The sequence below is a fragment of the Sebastes fasciatus genome, chromosome 2 (assembly GCF_043250625.1).
Source record: "Sebastes fasciatus isolate fSebFas1 chromosome 2, fSebFas1.pri, whole genome shotgun sequence".
Taxonomy (NCBI): Eukaryota; Metazoa; Chordata; class Actinopteri; order Perciformes; family Sebastidae; genus Sebastes; species Sebastes fasciatus.
This window is the reverse complement of record NC_133796.1, coordinates 28,930,909-28,958,031: the sequence shown is the minus strand read 5'-3', so window position 1 is coordinate 28,958,031 and position 27,123 is coordinate 28,930,909. Positions and strand designations below refer to the sequence as shown.

The window sequence follows — 27,123 nt, the reverse complement described above, 5'->3', positions numbered from 1 at the left end:
GTCCATTTCCCAAGTTTTATTTCTTTAAGACTTGCCATTTTCCAGATTTCTGACAATGTGTCCCTCATTTCCAGAGCCAGACTGAGCCTATACGCCTCCAGACATTAATTACTTAAGACGATTTGGCATAAAGTCTAAATAAGGATCTGGAATGTCTACCGATTAGTCAGGCGAAACCCACAGTAGACGGGGAGAAAGGGGGTCAAGAATCAGCAAATGCCACCGCTACCACAAAACTGAATGAAGTTCTTCTGGCCTTTGTTTGACGGTTTTACTGAAAAAGTAGGAAGAACTCATTTTGGGGTCACCACAGATAGATTTGGGTGAGATTCTTGTCACAGTCTACTGTCTGATCAAGTAAAAATGTACTTTTTATTGCTCAAAACACCACTGCTGCAATCAAAATGTAATTTTAAGAGAGCCTATTAGTTTTTTTTCTGTCTATCTGAGCAGGTTGTGGCTTGCTGAGAGGGTGAGAAATGAACATTGTCATCTCTGATGATGACGTCTTATTTAACTCATCAAAAAAACTCCAACTCTGATGCATGAAGGAGTGGCAAGAGGAGACAGACAAAATATTGCTGACACAATATAATGCTGTTACTACTGATTAACACAATGACAATTTGATTTATAATTCAAATTAACAATAATTGTTATTTTCTGAAGCTGTAACAAGGCGCCTGACTTCAACAGGTGCAAGGGATTAAAAGGAACGTAACCGATGACCTACATAAATGTATGTAATGCTATTAAGGAGAGCGCCAGTTCACCTTGACTTGTCTTGACTTGTCCCGAGGCAAGGGATTCCACTGTGTGGGGGCTGGAAACAAACATGACTTTTGATTTTAAATGACACTATGGCAGGACAACGTTACACAAGGTTAAAAGGATCATAATGTATTTATGAGCTAAGCAGACCTCCAGTAGTTACTGAATGTGTTTCAGGTATCATAAAAAAAAATTCAGTTGGCGACCTTGTGACTAGCTGTTTGATGTTTTTAGGTATTGATTTACCTGTTCTGACAGTTTGATTTGAGTTCAATGTGAAAAACAACTTTTAAATCAACTAATCCTCATCCAACATATATACATAAGTCTATTTTTCTTAAAGCATTATGTCCTTATAATACTATTATTATACTTGTGACATTCTTGTGTATCTATTCAGTTATCTAGTTTCAAAACTAAATGAAAGTGAAATAATGTCTTTAATACTGTGATTGGAACAATAGGAGCTTCATGTTAATAAAAATACAATAAAAAAAACATTGCGCTCAACCAATAACAAAAAAAGAGAGCTGGGACGCAAGCAACCAAGTCAGAGTCCAAAAATGTAGAGAAAGGGTTTACACACCTAAAATCAATTAGATTGTTCCTTTTATTCAGTTTTCAGTGTGCACTAGTCCTTTAGTTTCATAGTTGAGTATTTTTAAATTTTCGACAACAATCAAGTTATAGAGTGCTACAGGAGTGAGTCCTAAAACCCAGAAATGAGTTTGCATTTTAGCACTTCAGCCTTACTCGTCTGGAAGTCAATGGGTTTTTTGAATGAGTTTTTGGTCAGATGCCTGAAATAAGGTCTGTGGTTAACACAAGCTGAGGAGGTTTTAACATTTTGTTCTACGACATAAAATACATCAATAAATCTTAAAAAAGGCGGTTGCTAACAAGTGGTTAAATGAAAACTACTAAACGTCATCACGCCAACTCGTCCGCCGTTACAGCCTCGTGGTGTATACTCACGCTCATGCGACCGTGGTGTACTTCGTTTATAGCCTAACGTTAGCTTTTTACTTCCGGCGATTGCATTTACACTTCAAAAATCATAAAAGTGGTGTTCATTTGTGGAGATAATCTTCCTGAACAAAACGTGTAAGTATCATAAACGTTTCTTTGCCACAGAGCTTATTTTCTGCAATAACCCAAACCCCAATGGAAAAATCCCATTGGGTTTTTGTCAAGGAAACCAGGGTGATGCCAACTTCCTGGTTGGCCTACCAAAATACATCATCCCTGCAGCACTCTATTACCAACAGGAGCACAAGCGTCTACCTGTAGTCAGAGGCGTCCTCAAACCGTCCTAACACTTTTTGTCCTTTTTAGGTTCAGTATTTATAAAAATCTTACATAGGAAGTGCCTAATCTTTACGTGATTATATCATCTTTCAAATTATTCTGATGGCATATGTTTTGGTTTGTAGTTGTTTGTTTATCTACCCTGGGGTGCCAAAGTCAGGAATTAACTTTAACAACAAATTTAACAAATACGAATGGTGTTGGTGCTTCTTGCATGAAGTATGAATGAGTTCTACAAAGCTCTGTCCAGAATAAAGATTTGTGATTTTGCGCCCCCTTCAATGACATCTTCCCTTTTCTAAACAATCCAATACCATCTTGATAAGGGTTATCCCCTGACAAGTTAACAAAGAAAAGACAGAGGCGCTACAATAATCAGTCATCCTTTCTCCGGACCTCGGCGCCACCAGGCATTTCTCTCAGTATCCAAACCCTTTAGTGTCACGTCAGTAAAGACAGAAAGAATACCAACAATGACAGGATGCAGGGGGGAATCAGCCAGCCTGTTCCAGACCTGCTGCCAGTCTGCCAAGGAAGCAGCAGATGACTCAGAAAAATGAATGAAAACAGGATATTGAGATAACACAACCGTTAGCCTGTAGGATGGATTGTTTGACTACTCTATGTCAAAGGAATTCAGCATTCTTGAAGGTCATGAAATACCTCCCTGTATGAGCCGCTGTGAGGAGACATTGTGATGTGACAGGTTGTGTAGGCGCCAACTATGACTATGTCTCATCACCTACATAAAACAAACAAAGATATTGAGTACTGATACCCAGCCCTAGTTGTCATACAAGAAAAAAAAGTTGACTGTTGATGGGAAAAAGGAAATGAACAGCGAACAGATGAACATTTGATAAAGTCACCTTACATTCTAGAAAACCGTTGTCCCTGGCAGATTATTTGAGAATGAAAACAATCTACCCTACATGTTATTTTTCCTACTCTCCATTCTGGATAATAAAAACAATTTTCTCCTGTGATGATCATGACGCACCACAAGAACGGAGCCTATAGCGAGTCCGCTCAGATCCACTCAGGTATTAGACATATTGACACGCAGACCTGAGACCTGTAGCAATAGATCAACTCCCTACGCAACCTGAATGTCTGTGCTGCCTTTACCATAAGACAATTAAGTGAGTGTTGAATTAAATGCATCTGTGCCAACTTTAATTGCAACCGCGAATCACTTCAGGATGCTGTTAAAAAATGACAACATAGTAGGATGATACATGAGCTAATTACCGTTAACAGCATAATTCACATCACTAACAAGACAACATGGCAACTGCTGCAGAAGGAAGGGGATGATGAGAGAAGGAGTACAAGTGTTAAAGGTCAACTAAAATTTTGTTTCAATCTGAAGCTTATTGTAGAACATTACAATCAAACAATACACAACCACAACGTTCAGCCTTCAAAAAGACCTAAGTCAACAGCTCTCTGGCACCGTCTCAACAAAAACTGAATATGATCAACTTCACAAAGGGAGGGCTTATTGTAAGGCTGGTATATTGGATTACATGAAGCTGGTGTTCTGGTTTGTGGTATGTCAGTATTCGTTTAAAGCACTACACTGCTAAAAAAACAATTTTTATTTGACTATGTTGTAAACAGAACCCATCTTATTATTTAAATATGTTTTAAATCCCTACAATGATTTGTTTTTGTTTCTACAGATATAAGATTATTAATGTCATAGCCACTAGGGATGTCACAATACCAGAAATCTAGTAGTCGATACCAATAGCAGTGAAATTCCATGATTCTCGATACCAAAGTAAAAAAAACAAAATCAAAACAATAAATTCCACGTACTATAACATACACTCTTTTATTTGCATACTGGTTTTTGCAAATTTATTACTAATCCCTGATGATCTGCCCCAACTTTCTTGCCAAAAACTAAATTTTACAAGATTACATTTGAACACATCATGATAACGTTGTAATTTACCTTCACCCAATACAATTTTTTACTGGAAAGAGCTTGAACACATCATAATGTAATGCAACCTCTGTTAAAGTTAGCTGTTAGCTCCGTTATTTAGCCAAGAAGGACTGTGCTGCCCACCGGCTGCTAACAAATAACATTACTCTCCTCCTGCCGATTTCAACACAGATTTGTTGTTCACAATGTAGCATTATCAGGGAAATTTTCGGTCATCCCCGGGATGACGGGACGCCATTAGTCTTGATCCCTGATCCCCGGTATCTGTGGTACAGTAGATAAACGAGTACTGTCACATTTTCAGAATTTTGGCTTCGACTCGGTACCGAAGTATCGGTTCTCGTGACATCCCTAATAGCCACTCCTTCTTATAGGCTGATGTGGCCTCATACGTGTGCTTAGGATTTAATATACAAAAATATTTATTTTCCTATGAAGAAATGTAATAAATGACAGTTCAATAGGTCACATTTTAGGTGCCACTTTTCCCTCCTTTTGATCCATGAAATACCCTGGCAGCGGGTAACACGGTGTGCATGACCTGTTTATGAGCTACTGACACCTTAACTACTGCTTCTCATCTGCCAATGGAAAGCCTCCCGCCTGCCAAGATTCACCCTACTTAATAATGAATGTCTTAGTTCAGAATCATCTTGCTCAGGAGAGAAACACAAGGGGTGGATGTTAGATCTCACGGGTGCCTTGGGCTTTTCACAGGAGAGTGTGAGAAATCTTCCGCAAAATGATTGCGAGCAAAAGCATCATGGCCTCCTGCACTTCTCCTTACGACTAAGAAGACACTGTGTCAACACTAAACCAGCTAAATCTGAATATGCATGTTTCCGCTCTATTTTGGCCTGTGAAGACAACATCATCTCCACATTAATTAACAGAAATCCTATGCTGAACTATAAATGAATGCCGGTGAAACTCTTCCATCCAGCTTGACACAGAACTAAAACAGAAACAATGCTTTCTGGAAGATAAACACCATCTTGTTCCACTTTGTAGTTTTTCTAACAGCTGATATGTGTTTGTGGTTGCTTCGAGGCATAAGCAAAGATCTGCTTCCATTTCATGAGCACAGTTGACATAAAATAGGCTAATTTTGTTTGCTGATAACTTCATTGCGGATCATAAAATCTAGTGTGCTATATAGTACATACATACTGTACAAAACTGCATAAAACATCCACAAATGTTAATTCACAATGTAGTACTAATAATATACCACCAAAAATAGCAATATGAGTATTACTAAAGTAAATCAAGTGACGTTAAAATAAAAAACGAAGATTCATAGTTAATTTTCCTAATTTTTGTTGTATACGATTAATTTTTTCTAATAATTTGGGGATATTTTACATTTTTATTTTTTGGGGGGAATATCTTACATTTTTTCATATATTTTCTGATATCTTGCTATTTTTCAGATCACAAAAAATGCCGACACAAGCTTTTGTGCGCAAAGCAAAATATTTTGTTCTTTAGTAGAACAACAAAAGGTAGGTAGAGGATCTAATAAGACATCAAATTAACAAATTGTAGCAGAAACAGCCCTAAGACTGCAACACTGATGAGAAAAAAAAATCCCATAAAATTGACACGTCAGTATCAGGTGCTACAGCAGCTTCAACAGGTTAAACTCATATATTGATTTTCCGCGGCCAAAACAAAGTCACAAGTGTGCAGTAAATACCAGAGGAGGTGATATTTTGACCTGGCCCTGATTAGTCGTTTTACTGAGGTTTGGTTAGTGTTAATGATTAATCAAATAGCCTAGATTTAAAGGAAGTTAAGGAGGTGTGAGTAATTTGCATAACTACAAGACACACACACACACAATGAATCTATCAGCACTTATCAGATATGCGAGAAATTTATATCCAGTATCATTACCAGTATTATTCAGGCTTTACATTTGACTCATTAATAAAAATTATCAAATATAAAAAAGATTTCTCTTTTATTTGAACATATATACTGTCACAAGTTCATAAGCAGGATTCAACTAAAAAGACTTCAGCTATGTTCACACTATCAGCCACAAAAGCGACAAAACGGCGAGCATGGTCAGCTAAATTGTCAGCGAGTTGAAGTGTTGCTCAAGTGCTCGTTTGATGTAGCCATGTCACTAAATAGCACAGCAAACTGGCTAATGGCATATTTGCAGACGACTCAAAACAGGATGAAACAAAAACATATGACTGGTTGATGCATCGCTGCGCCGTTGGAGCGGTTTGTAGATTCTTGTCACCAGCTTCCATTGAAAATTACTTGTAGCCTGATGCTGTTTGGCTTGTTGTGTGAACACATCAGTAAAGGTTCTCCATACAACACTCAGAGCATTAACATAATAAGTAATAATAATCGCTTTTTATAATAATAAGTAATGTCCTCCTGAACAGAGAACGACTCCCTCTGTGCGTGTTGTAATCCAAGCTTCTCTGTGCTTTGTTTACATAGTCGGTCCGGTCGCACGTGCATGTTAGTGCATGTGAGTTAAGTTAAGTCAAGTGAGTCCCTGTTTGTGCGCCACTCTGCACTGCTCTCATACGGCGATATCCGCTGATAACGCTGTCCTGATCCACGGCATCGTCGCGGAAGTGTCGCGCGGAAAGGATGACACAAGTAAAATAGTCAGTGGGACAGATCGTAAAGTTCTGGGTAGTCCTTCACTAAAATGATTAACTTCTCCTCCATATATTTACTAGAGACTAATATTTACGGAAGAAAGAAAAGACATCTGGTCCTCGTCACATGACATGCGGTGATCGCTGCAGCGTTCCAAAAGTTGAACTATTTTTATCTCGGAGCGCAGCCACCGCACCCTGAAAAATAGGCGCTTGGGAACGCTTGCGCGTCACGATGGCTTCGCTCCCACGTTTGAGCCCACTTTTCCGTGCATCTACATTGACAACAATGGAATTGAGCGTGCAAAAGACGCAGCATCTGTACGGCCCCTTAGACAGACGGTCCTGATGACAAACTTGACAAAACCCAAGTGCAGCATTCGTAGATGGAGCCTGAGGGCCAGAACCAAAGGCCCAAGGTGAATATCAAGGACCCTACAAGAAGTGTGTACTATTAGTAGCATCTAGATTCACAGTAGTAGATTCTCAGACAGATAGCATACGACCGATGTGACCCATTTTTATGGGAATCATCCTGGTTTCACTGTCTGAAAATGATCGTCAATGTCAAGCATGATCGTGTGGTTGCTTCCTCTGTGAAACCTGGCGAATAACCAAGCAAATCTATACCAACTATACTGACTGTGTGAAGTATGCAGAACAGGTCGATCTTGATGTTAAACAGATGAAGACACCGTAAAGAATGCCGTCGTTGTGTTTATGACAGAACAGTCACTAACCTAATGCAACAGGATAGAATACACTTTTACTTATTGTTCAGATGTATTCCCTCTACGGTATTTCTTCTTTCATCATCAGATATCAACAAGCTTTCAAGGCAATCAAGTATTTTTAAGCGCATGCCGCTAAGTTTGCTTAACACAGCAGAGTCAATATTAATAGAGTGCTATTTAAGCCCAGGTTTACACACAGGGCAGCCAGAGGGTTAATGATTGACCCGGCTTTGGTGGGTGTCAATATGAAAAAAAACAACTGTCGAGATCTGTGGTCTTGCAATTGTTAACCGGGCTTGATAGAACTTATGGGAAAGCCATAACATTCCTCACCTTTGATGTGGGAAGACATTTTATGGCGTCTATTAACCTGCTGTCCTTTACGGACCACAAAAGTTGGTGTGACCAATGCATTCCTATCCTGAGCGCCATTGTTACAGTTTTTCCTTGATATTCCCTGAACTACTCGCATGCTAAAAATATGTATTCCTTAATTCCTCAATTTAGCTTTCTGACAAAACAGCCTTACTGACCAAACAATCTAATAAATTACTACAAAAAGCTGCAACAACCTACTCTATATTACGTTCATAATAGAGAAGAATTCCTTTTTATCCAGATGTGAGGTATGACTTGTCAATGCTGAGCATTTGATGAATTAAATAAATGATATTTGTCTTTTTGACCAAAGGGCCATCCCACAGACAAACGGGGGGGTTGAGTTGGCCTTGTCGGCAAGATGCAACACTAACTTCACCTCTCACACACAGCCGCGTCGACTGTGCTGACATAAATACACAATAGTGTGATTAGTAAGCAAACAAGGTAGGCTAAAGAACAAGTCACTATTCGTCTCTAAGAGATCTCAAAGGAATTTCAGCTGACTCATGAATTGATTGAAGTCTACAGTATAACAGGCTTTCTGACGAGTCAGTTAAACTGAATAAATCAATGAGCACTAAAGTGAGTTCAATAATAAAACAAATCTTAAATAGTTTTATTTTATTGCCAATGGATCTTGGTTCCTCTAAATAATATTAAAGGATTGGTGCTTACTACTTTTTAATTGTTTTATTCAGTGAGTGAACATTTTAGTAAATGTTTTTAATACTGTGGGGTAAGAATTAGAAGATTTTCAGCGAACAGACCCTTAAAAAAGAAATTGTGTATCGGAGAACTTGCGTGTTGACTTAATTATCGGAGTCCTTGGTAGTAATTAAGCACTTCTGAAGGTCAACCCAAAGAAAACTCACTCACTTACTCAGAGCTAAATGAGAATCAATTAACAATTTCATCTCTGTACAACCAGAGATTAGCATGAGAACTATTCAGCCTAGTTTAGCACGAATAATCAGTTAGGCCTACTGGATGTGTAAAATGAAAACAGCAAATATACACAACTCCAACTGTGTTGTTGGATGATGTTGTGTTGCGATGTGGCAACGCACTGGAGAGACGCTATTTCCTAAATTACAAAACAGCTGTAGTTACACAAAAACCCTCAGAAGTCCTGACGTCATTGTAAAGTAGAGCACGAACGACTGGCCGACATTTGCTTATTACAGATATATCGGTATCGGCACATGTATCAGCCGATGAATAACAAGAAGATGACGTATGTAAATCTCAAAGATATGTTTGCCCTAATGTAGAAAAACGCTATAGTTAAAAGCTTCAGTAGGCAACAATTTTTTGGCATCATTGGGCAAAAATAACATAATAACCTTTCAGCATATTGTAATTCAAGTGTTCTGAGAGAAAACTAGACTTCTTTACCTCCTCATGGCTCTATTTTCAGGCTTTATAAAATCTAGCCTGTGACGAGAGACTTTGGCCAATCACAGGTCATTTCACAGAGAGAGTGTTCCTATTGAACGTTCCTATTGGCTGTGCTCCAGCTGGTGGGCGGTGCTTGGTATTTCCTCAACAGATCTCAACATGGCTGCCGGGTCACAAACTTTCTCATTTTACAGATAAACAGTACTCTACAAGATGTTTCTGAAAACATTTGAGACGAGAAATAGGCATTACAGTTATCAGCGCTGCCTAGTTTGACCGTTTGGTCGGAGTTCGCGAGTGATTGACAGCTGCTCAGAGACGGCAGACTCCAGCCCGGCTCTGATTGGTTGTTAGTTCTCCAGTCTGTGAAATCTTTTAAATGCAATTAGGAGCACCGAAGGACACAGAGGCACATGATTTTTTTCAGATTACCTGTCTCATGCACTACTGTCATTATATAGCGACCGTTTTATAAAAATAACTTTTTTTAATCATATTTGCTCCATTTCTACCAAATGCAGCTTTATGTTCATTTCTCAACTACATACATACAGTAAATCTTTAGTAACTAGATTAAAAAGTATACTAGGCAGGATTTTTCTAAAAACAATGTATGTACAAAAATAATAAAAAGAATACTCTCAATCATCATTTATGACCAACTAGAAGTGTGTGGTGTGTTCGGGACGTTAAATGTTGTGTTTACAAACAGTAAGCGTCAATTCCTGCATAGTATGCCTTTAAAGGGACTGTTTGTAACTTCTTACACGTATAAATCAGCCGGGTCGCATACGCGCGCTGGCGTGTGGCTACGCTGTTCAGACAAGACTCCAACACAAACTACACTGAAGCACCAAAACCGCAAAGTTAGATCTAGTGAAGCCCGTCTTGAAAAACAGTGTTGGCCGCGGTCGGAGGACGCGGGGGAGACCGTAGCTTTGGTCTCCAGGGCCGGAGTCTCTGCTCCTCTGCCTGCCTGCCTTCACTCAGCTCGCTCCACCTCACGTGTATGCGCGCACACTACACACTGCAGAAGACTTTGTAGCTCTGAGAATATCTAGTGAATGTAAAGTGGACGTTTGTACAGAAATAACTGCTGCAGCAGTTTGTTTCTTACCAGCACTGCACTTTTCCCTCTGCTGGTATGATGCAAATTAGCATATTTCCACTTACGTGTCTGAGTGGGAATTATTCAATGGATTAACCTTTTCTGTGAATAAGCATACTACAATACACATAATTATACACCTGCTCCAGGGCTCCAACTCACTGACAGTACACAGTTTTAACTGTACGCAGTATCCACTAGGGACAGTGTGGAGCATGATGTGTGGAGCCTCAAGGGGGGCCTTGGTGGCCTAATCAGACAACCCACAAAAAATATGCACAGCACTGCTTTTCAGCTGGCAGGGGGACAGTAAACTGGTCTGACCGGTGTGCATGCAGCTGCTGAGGGCTTCAGGTTGAGAAAAAAAACAAAAAAAAAACAGAAAGAAAGAGAAAACACAACTTCACCTTGCCCAAAGAAACACAACCAAGAGTACAAGCTGAAGGACTTCTTAGTACACAGAGACTCACACTGTGCTATCAGTGTGACAGTGAGGGGGCTGAACCACACCACATGAGTTACCACCAGGTAGGAGGAGAAAGTTACACTCTCAAACTACAACTTTAAACACTTCAACTAAACAACAGGAGACAATATAAAGAGCATTTGTTGTTACCTTTGGAGTAGAGTGATCTGGGAGCATTCAGGTCGAGGTCCCCGCTGAAAAGGGAGATAAAGTCAGAGGGCATCGCAATCCCTCCGAGTTGAGGAAACCGGACACCTTAAAGTCGTCAGTTTACCGTCACTGAGCGATATTATATTCGTTCTCTCTCTGACTGTCAGAAAACCTTCACTCTCGTGTCCAGAAGACTGTAGTGTAGTGAGTTAGTTGACCCTGTCGCTATGGCTGGTTAACCGTCTCCGCTGTCACTAGGCTCGTGAGTCCCCCTCGCGCGGTACGACGCACGTTATTGTCAGACGACCCGAGCTCTGCTCACACCGAGAGGCCACGCCCACTCACTGATGACGCAATGACGTAAAGAGCACGTCGGGATCATATTATTAACAGTATGTGGTGAGTATAAGGAGATATATGTGAGTGAATCTATGCTAACTTTGTACAGTACACACAGTATTACTGCTACTTATATACTGCACCGGTAGTGACAGTTTGTACTGCGCACTTTACTGTCGTTTTACCTTATATTTTTCATGTTTTTTGAAGCACATTAACTTTTTGTAGTTTTATTTTTTTTTTTATTATTATTATTATTATCACAATGTAGGTTATATTCAATGTGTTCTATCTATCTATCTATCTATCTATCTATCTATCTATCTATCTATCTATCTATCTATCTATCTATCTATCTATCTAGTATATCTATTCATTATATCTATTCTATAAAGTATTCATTATATCTATCTGTACAGTATATCTATCAATCTATCTATCTATCTATCTATCTAGTATATCTATCTATATCTCTCTATACAGTATATCTATCTATCTATATGTATATATCTATACAGTATATCTACTTATCTATCTGTCTACAGTATCTATCAATCTGTCTATCTATCTGTCTATCTATCTATACAGTATATCTATCTATACAGTAGGTCTACATCTACCCATCCATAGGCTACAGTATATCTACCTATCTATCTATATCTATCTGTCTAAACAGTATATCTATCTATATCTCTGCCGTATATCTATCTATCTACAGTATATAGTATATCTATCTGTCTATACAGTAGGCCTATTTCTATCTATCTATAGGCTACAGTCTATCTATCTATCTATCTATCTATCTATCTATATATCTATCTATCTATCTATCTATCTATCTATCTATCTATCTATCTATCTATCTATCTATCTATCTATCTATCTATAACCTTAACCTGTTAAGATGCAGTGGGCCTCCAACTCCTCACTATTGGTCTCAGCCGACCCATCCATACTGCTCCGCAGCTGGCATTTGTTGTCATCTGACCTTTACATTTAGTTATTATTATCTATTTCTGTTACAGGTCATGTACTTCCATCACAACACCTGCACCCTACAAAGTTAGAGGATCAGTCCAACAAAATCGTAGAAAAAAACAAACAAGAGTTGGGAGAGCACATCAAACCATCTGCATGAGAACAGATTATACCTGGTAATAATTTGATGACATCTAGCCATTCATCTATTTCATTGCACATTAAAGCCACAGGTGAATAACAGCAGCAACACATTAAAATGGTAAAAAGGCATTTAAAGGCACCTGGCAATAGATATTAAGTGCATACTAATGTTTATGGTTCACAGATCTGCAGATCGTATTACATTACATAATTATCTATTTTGACTGTATACACAGTAAAATGATATCTTGTTGAATCTGATAACATCCAGAGGTAGTAGCATCATATGCCTGAAGTAGGGCTACAACTAACAATTATTTTCTAGACTAATTGATTAATTGTTTGGAAAATGTACAAAAATAGTGACAAAATGTCCGTTTCTCACAGTCCAAGGTGATGTCTTTAAATGTCTTGTTTTGTCAGTCCAAAAACCAAAGATTTTCAGTTTAATATGATATAAAACAGTAAAAAAGCAGGACATTTTCCATATTTTAGAGGCTGAAAACAGCATTTTCTGCCATTTTTGCATGAAAATTATCAAAATAGTTGCCAATTATTTTTCTGTTGATCAACTAATCATTTAGTCGAGTAATCGTTGCAGCTCTATAGCCTGCACTGTTGTTTTTTATCACTTCTATTTATGCAGCCACCTTGTGTTTGTTGTCTAAGTGTGGGCGCTAAGTTGTATGATATACTGTATGTCTACTCATAGACATAGTGATAAGAAAAGCTTGGTCTTGTTTCATAACATGCAACTGTTATAGATTAGTCAGATTTATGCAAATACACTGTTTTGATAGTATCCATGAATACTTATTTTATGGAATAAAAGCATATTGTACAAGATTTAGTGACAGAAACACACATTTATTTGGTTAACAAAATATACTGCAGCCTAAATACAGTGCCTCAGTGTGTAACATAAGGATCATCCTCAGTTCCTACTTTCTCTCAGGGTTTCAGCCTACAAGAGTGACATGTCTGCAGCAGTAGAGCGACATACTAATGGACTTGCAAGGGTTAATATTCAGTCACAAAGCAACAAAAGCAAAAACTGAAGCAAAGCATTCTGTGGGAACGTGTCAACCATCACACATATTCCCAGAAGAAATCGTTGAGAGTCCGTTATTTGAAGCAGATGAAACAACCGGCTTCTCATTTAGGCAGTCGTCACCTTGTTTCTTACATTTGAGTCCAAACAAACTGAAGAGTTTCATCAGCATCAGGTCCACAATCTCATCCTCTTCTGACGGCTGTAAGAACAGAGAGTAATGTGCATAACTCAACGAGTATCAAGTTACAGTATCTGTAATGGTAATAGCTCACGTCTTCTACTACGGAAGCCCTAAACGGACATGATTCAAACATTCTTTTTTTTAATATGATTTTCTCAAGATCACAAGTTAATTATGTTGTTAATTTGAGAAACAAAGCTTTGTTATCTCAAGATAATTATATAATTAACTTGTTATCACCATAGACTGTATATATAAAGATGGACAACGGAAAATGACTGAAGCCATCTTAGGGGAAAAATTATTTGACGTGTACTTTCACTTTGTAGTTTGACCCACGTCCAATCCATTAACATGGAGGAGGAGGCCTTTATGACCTATACTGCAGCCAGCCACCAGGGGGCGATCCATATGTTTTGGCTTCACTTTGGAGAGCTGTCATGTCATCCATCTTTGTATACAATCTATGGTTATCATGAGAAAACAAAAGATTGTTTTCTTTTATTACTCATAATGTTTGGGTCAAATCAGCATTCTCCCTCAATACTGGACCAGTTTCAAAAAGTGTTGACCCCATTAGTCAGTTAGACACAAAAACATGGGAAAATAAGGTCCAGGTTGAAAAATACCAACATTACCCTTTCATTTATAAGGGACACAGGTAACAGGTTTTATACTGCTTGTGAATATAATCCATTTAATCTTATTTCCATATATTGTATGTAACCTTGTTAACACCTTATTTTGAAAACAGGACGTAGTGACACGTGTATCCTTTCGCTAATTTCACCAAGTCCAGCACTGTCAGATAAAAAAGGCTTGTTTTCGTGAGACGATGGCATTAAAAAAATGTTTGAATCATGTCGGTTTAGGGCTTCCGTACCCGATAACATGTTTACAATAAGACATTTGAGACTCAGCATGGTGAGTTACCTTGTGATGGATCTGCTCTTGACTGAACGCCACCAGAATGACAGAGATGAAGAGGTTCAGCACCACAAAGGTCATGAACACAATGCAGGAGCCGATGAGGAAAGCTCCCAGCACTGGATTGTAAGTCAGAACCTGAGGGATCAGGACGAATAAATACACTGAAGAAGACGGGTCAGCTTTCATAATCTGCTGTGGTACAATTATAATAGCGTCATACTAACCTCGTCATAGTTAAAAATGCCAAGCTGCAGGCTGACCATGGTCTGTGCAGAATCCAGCAGAGTCCGATAGGAGTATAGCTTCCACCCATACATCAGGTTAGACTGAAAAATAGATCTGTGTTAATAAATGAATGAAACAAAGTCTAGATAGAATAGGATAAACTGCAGTGACTCCAGCAGCATGCTGATGTTGAAGTGTGGGAAACTGCTCACAGCGATGGAGTAGGCCAGGAACATGATGGTCATGACCACCAGGAAGCCTGAGATATCAGTCCAGGCTCGCTGCAGCGTGGCGGTGATCATGTGCAGCTTCGGGTTCAGTCTCAGCAGGTGCCACAGTTTGACTGTAGCCAACAGCACCAGGAAGGCAATCAGATAGCCCAGCACCGCATCGGCCTTGGCTGTCTCATGGAAACTGGCGTATCTGGAGACAGAGCGTGAGCCTTGTTTTGACAATGTATTGAAAAAGGTTTTGAGGAATTAATAGTTGACTTAGTAACGCTTTCTTATTTATTGAGTTGAAATTTAATTCACATAACAGATTATCTGTGTAAGTATTCATGTCCAAAGGTTAAAATGAGGTGTTCACTCTGAGCATTTGTGAGATAACGCTAATTATAAAATGTAGACAGCTTCTAATTTGCCTAATATGGTCTGAGCAAAACATCAGCTTTCTACCACAGTATATACTGTAAAAGCTGTTTGTTCTCCTTCTGTAAAACAACTCAAATATTTCTCTCATTTTCAGGTTTTGTGTCAATGAGTGGTGGTGACTATTTATCAGAACAGAATTTTAAAAAAGCACAGTTGTTGCGTACTGGTGAAACTGTGAAAAAAACATCTACTTAGGGCTGCAACTAACGATTATTTTCATTGTTGATTAATCTGTAGATTATTTTCTCGATTAATTGATTAGTTGTTTGGTCTATAAAATGTCAGAAAATGGTGAAAAACGTGGATCAGTGTTTCTCAAAGCCCAAGATGACGTCCTCAAATGTCTTGTTTTGTCCATAACTCAAAGATATTCAGTTTACTGTCATAGAGGAGTAAAGAAACCAGAAAACATTCACATTTAAGAAGCTGGAATCAGAGAATTTATACTTGTTTTTCTTAAAACATGACTCAAACTGATTAATCGATTATCAAAACAGGCGATTCATTTAATAGTTGACAACTAATCGATAAATCGTTGCAGCTCTACATCTATAGTGCAGAGAGGATGTGCTGATGACTACAAGATTTAACCCATCAAGAACATTTTAGGAGCAGTGGGATGCTGTAAAGTGCCCAGGGAGCAGTGTCCATCATTCAAGAACACTTCGACATGTGGACAGTAGGAGCCAGGGATCAAACTGCCACCTTTAAACGTTAAAGGACAACCCACTTTACCCACCGAGCTACAGCCGCCCCGACGTACTGTACATTTAGAAAAAACGCAAAATACACAGTAAATGAGCAAAACTTGTCGTTCACACCAATGTTAAAATAAAACCCTTCAGTATATACTTGTATGGGTTGTGTTATTCTTATTGCTTACTGGTCTTTGTGGTTTTGGTAGTACTCTATGTCTCGGTTTCCCAGTAAAGTCCTCTTGATGAAGACAGACAGCGCGCTCCAGCTGAGGATGATAATCGCCAGCTCCAGCAGGTTCCACTTACTCTTGAAATAAACCCATTTCTGCTGCTTCATCAGCTTTCCCTGTCAGGAGGAGAGGAGAGTTGTAATTGTTATTACTACTGATGGTAGTAAATTGGAGGTATAATGAATTCATACCTGGACAAACATGTAATAGATGATGAAGAGGAAGTATATGGCTTCAGAGGCCATGACAAAGATGTGAAGGCCGCCGGTCGACTGGTAAAGACGCACGCTCTGAAGCTCGCTGCGGAACTGGAAAGCTCCTGGAGGAAACACAAAGTGACAGAAAACATGATTCTTATAACAATTAAAGCTTCTGTGCAGCTCCACAGACATGAACTACGTACCTATGGCTGTGGTCTCCAGCATGAGTGTGACAATACAGAAGAGGTTGACGTTGGCATTGTACACAGTGAACTCAACAAAGACCGCTTGGGTGTACACATCAAACCAGGTGTTGTCATAAAGGTACTGAAGGGATCTACAAAGAGAACAACATGGTACGATTTATAAATGTTACACCTTAAAACACAATTCTGACGCAGACGCCAACTATGTGTCATTGATACACTAATTTAAGGCTAATTAAAAGCAAATAAAAACACTTACACTAAAGCTAAAGACATGTAGATTTGTAAATTTAGTTTTAGGATAAAAGTATAATAAATTATGCTTTTGTCACCTCTCTATCATCTGTAAGGCTGCAACTAACAATTATTTTCATTCTCTAATTATTGATTTGTAGAAAAGCTATGAACAAAAGATGTAATTCCCCACACTTAAAGGTGCAGTGTGTATGATTTGGCGACATCTAGTGTTGTTGTTGCAGATTACAACCAACTGAGTACCCCTCCGCTCACTCCTCCCTTTCCAAGACTGCGGTAACGTGAGCCACTGAGTGCAAAACCGTGGTAACGCCTTTCGCCTCTCTCAATGGCCATCCTTACCACAATAACACAACAAGCAATGGAAGTCAGACGGCGGCTGGCGGTACCACGGTTTTGCACTGTGCGTCTCACGTTACTGCAGTTTCACGAGCGTGTCGGAGAACTACGGTGGCCTTCAGGTAACGTAAAACATGAAAGGCCCTCTGCAGAGCCAGTGTTTGGTTTGTCCGTTCTGGGCTACTGTAGAAACATGACGGAGCAACATGGCGGACTCCGAGAAGAGGACCCGCTCCCTATGTAGATATAAAGGGCTCATTCTAAGCTAACGAAAACACAACAGTTCTCAGATTCAGGTGATTATACACTAATGAAAACATACTTTTGACTATTATATTCCATTTCTGCTAATAGATCCCCCCGAAATGTTACACACAGTTCCTTTAAGGAGCTGAAACTTACAAATCTTCTTCTTCTGTCAATCAACTAATCGATTAGTACACTAGTCATTTCACTTATCATCTGTCTGTCATTCTATTGAGGTTAATTTCAGTGGGCTCTTCATATGTTACAATGCCTACCTGCTGGAATTGTGTAAGTCTGGCCCCAGATCCACCACAAACCCTCCTCCTCTGTAGAGCATCACGCTGCCCCAGACGGGGAAGGCCCTCAGTTCACCCTGGGACTGGTACGTCCACGGGCTGTGAAGGTTCAGCGAGGTGTTATCACCCACAGGGCGGCTCCAGACCGGGCCGTAGGAGTCCATGTCCTCCAAATCCCACGAGTACGGAGCGTGACAGTCCCGCCCAGACTGCTGCATGGAGGGAGCCACCTGGCAGGAGTTTTGATGTACCCTCACCTGGCGAAGACGAGCGTTACCCACCAGCTTGGAGTTTCCATCTGTGATGAATCCTGTGACAGATTCAGGTAACAAGGATAAACACATTTAAAGGAAAGATCAATTATAAGTGGTCGTTATCTTGTGTCTGTGACGGTGGTGGAATGTATTTCCCTTTCATGCAACTTTACACTTCTACTTCAATACATCTCAGAGGCAAATTCATTTTTACTCCACTACATTTGTGTGACAGCTTTAGTTACTTTACAGATTACAGTTTTTCATCCACTTTAGTGAAAACCATTGATTGATTTTGAATGTTTAGAAAATTCTCCTACTTCTCCAGCTAAATAAACTATTTAAAAGCCTCTTGGATCAGCTGGAAAATGCATCGTCACAAAGCTGAAAACAGGACTGTTTTTCTGACACCATGAAAAGTGGACTTTTTAGAGATGCGTGGTTCTCGAAGGACAGCGACGCTACAAACATATGATGATCTTATAGATCATGATGCATTGCTGTAGATTAAACTACCAACAGTATTTAAAGAGTTAAAAATAGCACAACCTTAAAAATCTACAGCAGTAAAATACAACAAACACATCAATGCAGCAGTAATAGTAATCCAGAAACATATGTAATAGGAAATCACTGACAGGGAACATTTTATTGCACAATCAATAAACAATAATTTTACCTTTCATATTTTCAAGTACATTTTTCTGATAATACTTACTTTTACTTAAGTAAAATGGTAAAGGGTAAATGGACTTTGACTTATATAGCACTTTTCTAGTCTTCCGACCACTCAAAGCGCTTTACATGTCAGCATTCACCCATTCATACACCCATTTATACACTGATGGCAGAGGCTGCTAAGGTGCCAACTTTGCACACCAGGATCTAATCTAAATACTCATTCACACACCGATGGCTATGCCTTCGGTGTGCCACAGGTTTTATATGCGGGGCAGTTACTTGCAGTGGAATATTTTCACAGTGTGGTATTAATACTATTACTTACTATTACTAAAGGATCTGAATACGTCTTCCACCACTCGTCTGTGAAACCACTTTTTGCAGATAAAAAATAATTTTATGTGGCACACTCAGCCAAAATAAATAAATAAAGTTCAGTTATGGTCACAACTAACTCCATATTTTGAACCACAAAAGGCCTTTTTTTTCTTCTTCTTTTTACAGGTTTTAATGTGTCCTGTCTGAATGTGATATGTTGTTTTAATGTATCCTTTTAATAGCAGTTTTTGCACATGCAAACCAAAGACAAATTTCTGCCTATTGTACGTGAAAAGCAGACAATGAAGTATTTTCTATTTCGAATGACAGGAAATGTTTGAACACATTTTATAGTTTACTACATAAATATGCTGTTGATATCATGTAGTATAGTAGACAGGAACAAGTGAGAGTCCAATTTTAGGCATTGCAAAGTGATATAATATTTAATCATATTTAACAATACTATTTTAAGAGCAAAAGGTCAATTTCCATATCTAGTACATCATTTAAATGTGAAATACTCGAAAATCCTTTAATATTATAATATATTATATTTTATATTTATATTTTATTATTATTATATATATTATAATAATATTATAATATTTTATTGTCAGATCCAAGTTATAGTTGGTTTGGATTTTAATTTATTGTTGGTTCTAATTTGCTTGTACACAACAATATAAAAATACAATGAGCTTTACAATACCAGACTTACCATCAGGCAACCGAAGCCAAAATTAGCAAAAAGCTGATATTAGCTACGTATTTATTTACCAAATAACGACAGCTGAATGATTTACATGTGTTTTCCATTTTGTTATAAATAGACAAACACAAATTTGCAAATGTTATTCATCGATCATGCAAAGCAGTCGTGTGTGACAGTTAATTGTAACAGCACACTGACCTGGGTGCTCTCCGAACAGGTTGCTCAGTAGAGTTGTGTTTGCCCAGTTGAACACATCCTGGATACTCATACTGTCTGAGATCCCTTTGCTGAAGCTCTGTCGAATGTGTTGGGTCAGAAAGTAAGCGTTGGGGTCCCTCTGACCGTACGCCACCAGGAGCAACATCCACATAAATCCCATGTAGGCTGCATCACAAACAAACATCTCACATCACCTTCTCAAAACGTATCACATTGCTTCTTATGTTTATATCAAAGTGGTTCTCCTACCAAGAATCTCCCGTATGAGGACGAAGACCTTCTGTTCTTTAATCATGTTGTTCCTCATCCTCTCGATGTCAGTGGGAGGTGGTGGCTGATAGAAACTGCATGTGCTGTCTCTTCTGGCTGCGCGCACTGCATCAGGATCATCTGAGAGAGGGATATTGTACTGATGTGTTTTGTTTTTTTCACACAAAACAATACAACAAAAAATGAAAAATGAAAAAAACGTACTTGTGTTCCTCATTGTGTCATCTATCTGAGGCTCTCCGTACTCCTCCTGGTCAACTTTCTTCAAAACGAGAGCGAAGAAAGCAGCAAAACCAAGAACCTGTGACGGAAGATGTTCACACTTCAACCCCAGAGGATCATAATGATCAATGTATTATAAATACAGTATGAATGTACACATTATATCTGATAATAGGTTTCTATTATATTTAGGGCTGTCAAAGTTAACGCGATAATAACGTGTTAATGCAAATTTGTTCTATTGCCACTAATTTCTTAAACGCATTAACACAATTGACCTGTCGGAGGTTGTAGCAAGCTCAGTTTTAAAGCTTGCTCTTCCTGCTTCAGCCCCGGCACCGAACCGCTTTTCCTGCTTCAGCCCCGGAGGCTGAAGCAGGAAAAGCCAACATTAGGATCAGCAGTGATTCATGGAGAGACCTTCGTCTGGTCAGCTAACATTACTGCCAAGCAGGTGAAATATAGAGTGATATTGTGGTTTTAGCTGACGTGTGTCACCTCACTGTTTTGAGCGATGCTCGTTCATGTCTATTTAGAGCGAGCAAGCGCGAGCCCGAGGCTGACTTTCGTTGACTTAACGGCCACAGGTGTCGCTGTTAACAAGCATTTCTGAAAAGTTACAAATAGTCCCTTTAATGAATGACTTTCTAAACATTACATCCCTGTATGTTCTGACCAGAGCTGTAATGTCGCTCACCTTCAGAGGCTGAGTAATAAAGAGACTCTCAAAGAAGGAGACCAGCATGGAGATGAGCCAGCTGATGGAGCGGTCTTTCCCGTACGTCAGCCCGTACATCATGGTGAAGTATCCTGACACGCCACTGGTTGCGATCACTAGTATCCAACCAAGAAACACAAACCACCACGGCAGCCCTCCTTGACAGCACTTCTTGGCAGTGTCTCCGTTGACGCTCTCTTCTGGACTTGGGCTGTGGTCCAGCTGGTCTCCGTCCAGACTGGATGAGGGGAGGTGGTACTCCAGAAGACCCTTCATTCCCTGAACCTGCTGCATGGCTCGGTCGTAGCTGTCTGGGTCTGGAAAACGAGAAGTTCCCAACAAAGCCAGCTCCTTCTCAACATGACGCAGCTGCTTGTACAGGTAGCGGCTGTTGGTGCTCTTCTTCTGAGCTTCATCTGAAGTCTTCTCAGGGCTCCCCCACACACTGGTTTCTGTCCACGCAAAAATCAGTATTAGTCTGTCAGGATGCCAATGTTTATCATTCAGGGTAATTTTTAGAAATAGAAAATAATTACAAATTCAGAGCAATTAAATTTTCCATCAACATCATTTATTTTTTCTTCAGCAGGACTTTCTTTGAGGTCGTTGCATTATTTGTTTTGTCTTTCAGTATGCAAATGAGAGCACAGGTAGGCCATGATCAATCTAAAAACTTAGGTATGGTGTAATTTAGACCACTGACAATATCACAGATCACATCATCATCATCAGACTAGAAGTCTGGGACTATCAGGAGAATTTTCTTGACAATTTATCATTTAAAAGAAAAGATACAGTTTGCCCTAAACCTTAATCCAATGTTTCAATGGATATTGAAGAAAATAATTCTACTTGATCATTTTTATATCCGTGTTTCATAGATAAAATGCATCAAGCCAGTCCCATGAGGAAAATACTGCTTAAGAAAATAAATCCTGAAGAGACGGTAATACGGTATATATCTTTAGATATCAATAGATTCTCAATTTGTATGTATGCTATTTACATATTTCCTATGTATTAAATGGGCATTATATCAATTTATTACATTTTGTTGAATACTCGATTCTGATTGGTCAATCACAGCCATTTACATTCTGTTATTTCTTTATAACAGACCGTTGCTATGGGCGCAGTTCTGATGTCGGACTCTGAAGGACCATTTTTGTGTCAAATAATTGATTTTTTTAAGTAAGTAGCCGTGTAATAAGCGGGATAACGTACAGCTAGCGGGTCATTGTTGTCAGGGCCCTGTCGGTGTTTAATTCACAACAATGACCGGCTCGCTGTACATTATCCCTTACTCGTTGTGTTATTTAATTTTTCTTAAAGCTGCAGTAGGTAGAACTGGAGCAAATATGATTAAAAAAAGTTATTGTTATAAAACGGTCACTATATCCTGGCAGTAGTGCATGAGACAGGTAATCTGAAAAAAATCATGTGTCCCTGTGTCCTCCGGTGCTCCTAATGGCATCTGCAAGATTTCACAGACCGGAGGAAAACAACCAATCAGAGCCGAGCTAGAGCCTGCCGTCTTTGAGCAGCTTTCAATCACTCGCGAACTCCGATCAAACGGTCAAACTAGGCAGCGCTGATCAAATATGAATCAATATTCTGTTACTGTAATGCCTATCTCGGCTCAAATGTTTTCAGAAATATCTTGTAGTGTGCTGTTTAGCTGTAAAGTGGGAAAGTTTGTGACCCGGCAGCCTTATTGAGATCAGTTGAGGAAATACCAAGCACCGCCCACCAGCCGGAGCACAGCCAATAGGAACGCTCTCTCAGAAATGACCTGTGATTGGCCAAAGTCTCCTGTCACAGCCTAGATTTTCTAAAGCCTGAAAACAGAGCCATGAGGAGGTGCAGAAGTCTAGTTTTCTGTCAGAACACTTGAATTACAATATGCTGAAAGGTTATTATGGAATTTTTGCTCAATGATGCCAAAAATATTCTGCTTACTGCAGGTTTAATAAGTCTGGTCCTCCAAATGGAGCAGCTAATAAAATCAAGACTGTATTACATTTTTTTTTACCTTGTAGATTAACTGCACGTAAACTGAGTATCATGGAGCGATCCCTCTTGGAGGCGTCGGTGTAGAAGTCTCCTGCCGCGCGGTTCTGCTGTCTGATGATGTCTTCCACCAGAGACAGCAGAGTGTTGATGTCTGTCTGCTGACCGGGCCGGAGCTCCAGGTGAGGCAGCGGACTCTTCATGGCCTTTGAGAGTGACTGAGCAATTCTCTTTATGTCCTAATGGTGAAACCATGTTAAGCACTTTAGACATGTGGAAAAGAGGATTTATTACGACGTCCAAATCATCGATATGGATTTCTGTTACCTCACCTTGATCACAGTGTCTGGTGTGATGTCCTTCAGCTCTTTCTGAGGAGAAGACGTCTGTGAAGGAGAAACCCGACCAGTCTTTCCTTGTTTAGACGTGTCCGTTTTGGCGCCCTTCTCTCGAGGACGAGTGTTTCTGAAGATACTCACGATGAGGAGATTGATGGGAAACATGATGATTGAACTTTGAACTCCAATCATAACCTGTTGCCAGGTGAACTCGATGTGACCTGCAGAAAAGTAAAGTGTTACTTTAAATCAAATTTAAATGGATGTGAATAAAGGACAGGTCTTTTTAGGATTTGGAAAAAACTTGCCCATGCATTTATCTTGAGTAGACTCGACTACTGTAAAGGTGTGCTTTACAGGTCTCCTTAATAAATTGATTGGACAGCTGCAGCTGATTCAGAACGCTGCTGCTCGAGTCCTCGCTAAGGCCAAGAAAGTGGATCACATCAATCCAGTTATGAGGTCTTTAGACTGGCTTCCTGTCTGTCAAAGAATTGATTTCAAAATACTACAATTGGTTTCTAAAGCACTGAATGGTTCATTTCTGGTCTTCTGCTACATTATGAACCATCCAGACCTCTCAGGTCATCTGGGACAAGTTTACTTTCCATCCCCAGAGTCAAAACTAACACTAATGAAAACTTCATCATCATCAATATTATATTCCATTTCTGCCAATAGATCCCTCGAAATGTTACACACTGTTTCTTTAAGTAGTTTTGTTACCTACCCAGGTCCATGGTCTGCTCAGACGGGTCACTGGGGATGCCCCAGAACATGATGCTGGTCAGCATGGTGCAGAGCAGCAGGGAAAAACAGCAAGACACTCGCTGCACACGTGTGAAAGTGCTGCAGGGAGGCCGACTAATGACAGAGAACCAGATGTGGCCGTCCCGGAAATCTTTGGCTGTCTTCATGAAGAACAAGTTACTGGAAAGAAGCATTGGAAATTTGGCCTCAGGATGAATCATAAATCAGTAAGATTCCTTGGTGAAGTGTTTTTACCAGATCCATGGCCGGTCTTACCTAAACCTCTTCAAGTCCATCTCTGTGGCTACTGGGAAGACCTTGTCGAGAGAGCACTCTCCCACATCTACAGCCAGCCAGGAGTTACACAGGAAGTGCCATTTCTGACCACTCTCCAGATCCTGCACCATAACTTTGTTGACATACCTGCATGTAATATCAATAATTATCTTGTGCGCTTATAGCAACAGTACAAACTCAAGCTCAAACTTCGTGATTTAATCGTCTTCGGCGTCACATTACCACCTCTTAACCCGTACCATGCAGGATGTGCTCCTGAGTTGTCGTGCCACAGCCTGATGCTCTGCAGATCTCCAAGGGAAAAGTGTGTGGTCAGCAGGAACATGTCCCCCCCGCCCCTCTCGAACACCGGCTTCTCAGGATCGGTCAGATGGTGGGGCTCGCTTTCTCCCTCTGTGCCCAGCAGGGTTATCGTCACCTAAAAACAAAAAAAAGGTCAATCAAGATGGACAGAGTCGTCAGCATCAGAAATGTACGACTAGAGCAGCAGGCAGGTTTCGTTTCTGAGTCCCCTCTGAGCTTTAACAGATATTACTGACCTGAGAGGAGGTGGAGGCACCATGCCGATGCCCTGTGCTGATATTCAGCATATAATGATACTCAGCCAAGGGGTCATTATCCTCCAGCACCGTTATCTTCACCTACAAGTGATGGCGAAGACACTTTTTTTAATTGGTAAATTCAATGACATAGAGTGAATGTTTTCATCAAATATAAGATAAACGAAGAAATTAAAGGCATTTAAATCATAGATGGCTTGAATATTTTAGTATATACTCATATTTACTGAGAAAATATTGCACTTTATATTTCTTTAAATGTAACTGATGGATGTAAGCACTCGTTATTTTGTAGAATAAGGTGTAAAGCACAAAAATGCTCATAAAATTTGATCCATTATTAGAGCATAAACAGGCCAACTGGCGCCACCTTATCTAGCAGAACGAGTGCACCCTCATACTCCAGTTAGAGCACTGAGGTCGACCAATCAGATGCTCCTGGATGTCCCCAGAGCTGGACACAAAACCACCCCAAATCTCTGGAACAGTTTACCTTTCCATATAAAAACTGCTCGGAGCACAGAAACATTTAAAGGTGCTATTGATAACATTCAGCTACTAGATGTTGCATTCTCCCTCCTCGTTGCATTGCATTTACTTCACAACAAGTCGTTGCCAGATTTACTGTCAATCTCAGCCATTTATCCGTTTTTTTCCACACTAACTAACGACCCAGAGATACCATGCCATACCAATGTTGTTTTACTATTAGCTCACAAACCTTGTTAGAAGAGGGAACCAAATGTAAGATATTTTCTACAGATTTTTAACAAAACATTCATTTTGGACCCACCAAGATTTTTAAAATGATTAATTCACAGTCATAATATTTTTTTTCAGGAAAAGACATTTTTATTTTTATCCTGCACCTTTCTAAAGGCTCTGGAACACTCACCTCTTCTCGCTGGCAGTTGATTGAGTCACTTTGACTTTATTTTCTTTTGTGCTGAAATTAATTTACTACTATTATGTGCACACCATGTTTATTGTTTTCCTTTGTTCTTATTGTTGTTTGCTTTGTATTCATTTGTATTTTATGCCTGTTCAGCACTTTGGTCAACTGCGGCTGTTTTTAAATATAGGGATGCTGCAGTTGACATAGTAAAGTGACATCTCAAAAGCAGAGTTTTTAATGGGGTATTCTGCTGTGGTACTGATACTTTGAGGCTTTCATATTATATGTGTGGCCAAAAAAGTCTGAATTAGACTTCCCAAATGGTCTGGCATTTCAAATAAAACAATATAAAGTGGTGAAAGTGAGTAATGAGAATGACCTTGGCTGAGTCCTGGATGTCCTTTCTGCGTGCCCACACAACCACCAGGAGATAAGCAACAAAGATGGCCCCCACAAAACACACCACCACGGGATTGTTAGTGAACGTAGCGAAAAGCTCTGCTGTGCGTGACACATCCACCAAGTTCGGCATGACGAAGAAAGAGCTGCCGAAGAAAGTTAAGTGGTTACAGAGGCACTGGGTGACGAGAGGCGTGGTGAGCGGACCGACCTGTAGGAAAAAAGAAAAACAGCTCACAGCTCACTTTTCAAGGATGCATTGATGGAACAACTGTGGATGTGTGTTGTTGTTCTTTTTATTCTCACCCTGCAGCCATTTTCACTCCAAGAAGACTCAGTTTCATTCCAGTATTTGCACTGGGCAGCGATGGAAATGACGGTGACAGTGGCATTGATGGATTTGACGCCTGGCTCAACAATGGGCTTCATGACAAGGTAGTGCTCTCCAACTTCTCCTGTTCTGTCTTTGGGACTCAGCACCCAGGTGTATCGTTCCTCTGTGTTAAAATGACAGATATATTCATATATGTAAAAACACACACATGGAGGCTCACATGTACATATCTATGAATATAGTTTAAATGTGACTTTCAGCCA

The 27,123-nt window shown here is 39.7% G+C and overlaps 2 protein-coding genes across 2 annotated transcripts in view; both read right to left on the bottom strand.

Annotated features, from left to right (window-relative positions):
- Positions 1–11,222, bottom strand: part of nfat5b (nuclear factor of activated T cells 5b) — a 45,294-nt gene extending 34,072 nt beyond the window's left edge. The window contains exon 1 of the mRNA XM_074617548.1: positions 10,907–11,222. Within this exon, the coding sequence (XP_074473649.1) occupies positions 10,907–10,979 (73 nt within the window). The 5' untranslated portion in view covers positions 10,980–11,222. The remainder of the gene's footprint in view (positions 1–10,906) is intronic.
- A 1,730-nt stretch (positions 11,223–12,952) lies between these two features.
- LOC141761727 (polycystin-1-like protein 2) overlaps positions 12,953–27,123 on the bottom strand; it is a 28,241-nt gene continuing 14,070 nt past the window's right edge. The window contains 20 exon segments of the mRNA XM_074625310.1: positions 12,953–13,620; positions 14,536–14,667; positions 14,757–14,858; positions 14,970–15,180; positions 16,294–16,454; positions 16,530–16,657; positions 16,742–16,875; positions 17,860–18,190; positions 20,047–20,232; positions 20,317–20,457; positions 20,542–20,638; positions 21,257–21,729; positions 23,310–23,526; positions 23,620–23,846; positions 24,356–24,555; positions 24,652–24,798; positions 24,912–25,090; positions 25,212–25,313; positions 26,507–26,737; positions 26,833–27,023. Coding sequence (XP_074481411.1) covers positions 13,450–13,620; positions 14,536–14,667; positions 14,757–14,858; positions 14,970–15,180; positions 16,294–16,454; positions 16,530–16,657; positions 16,742–16,875; positions 17,860–18,190; positions 20,047–20,232; positions 20,317–20,457; positions 20,542–20,638; positions 21,257–21,729; positions 23,310–23,526; positions 23,620–23,846; positions 24,356–24,555; positions 24,652–24,798; positions 24,912–25,090; positions 25,212–25,313; positions 26,507–26,737; positions 26,833–27,023 — 3,761 coding nt within the window. The 3' untranslated portion in view covers positions 12,953–13,449.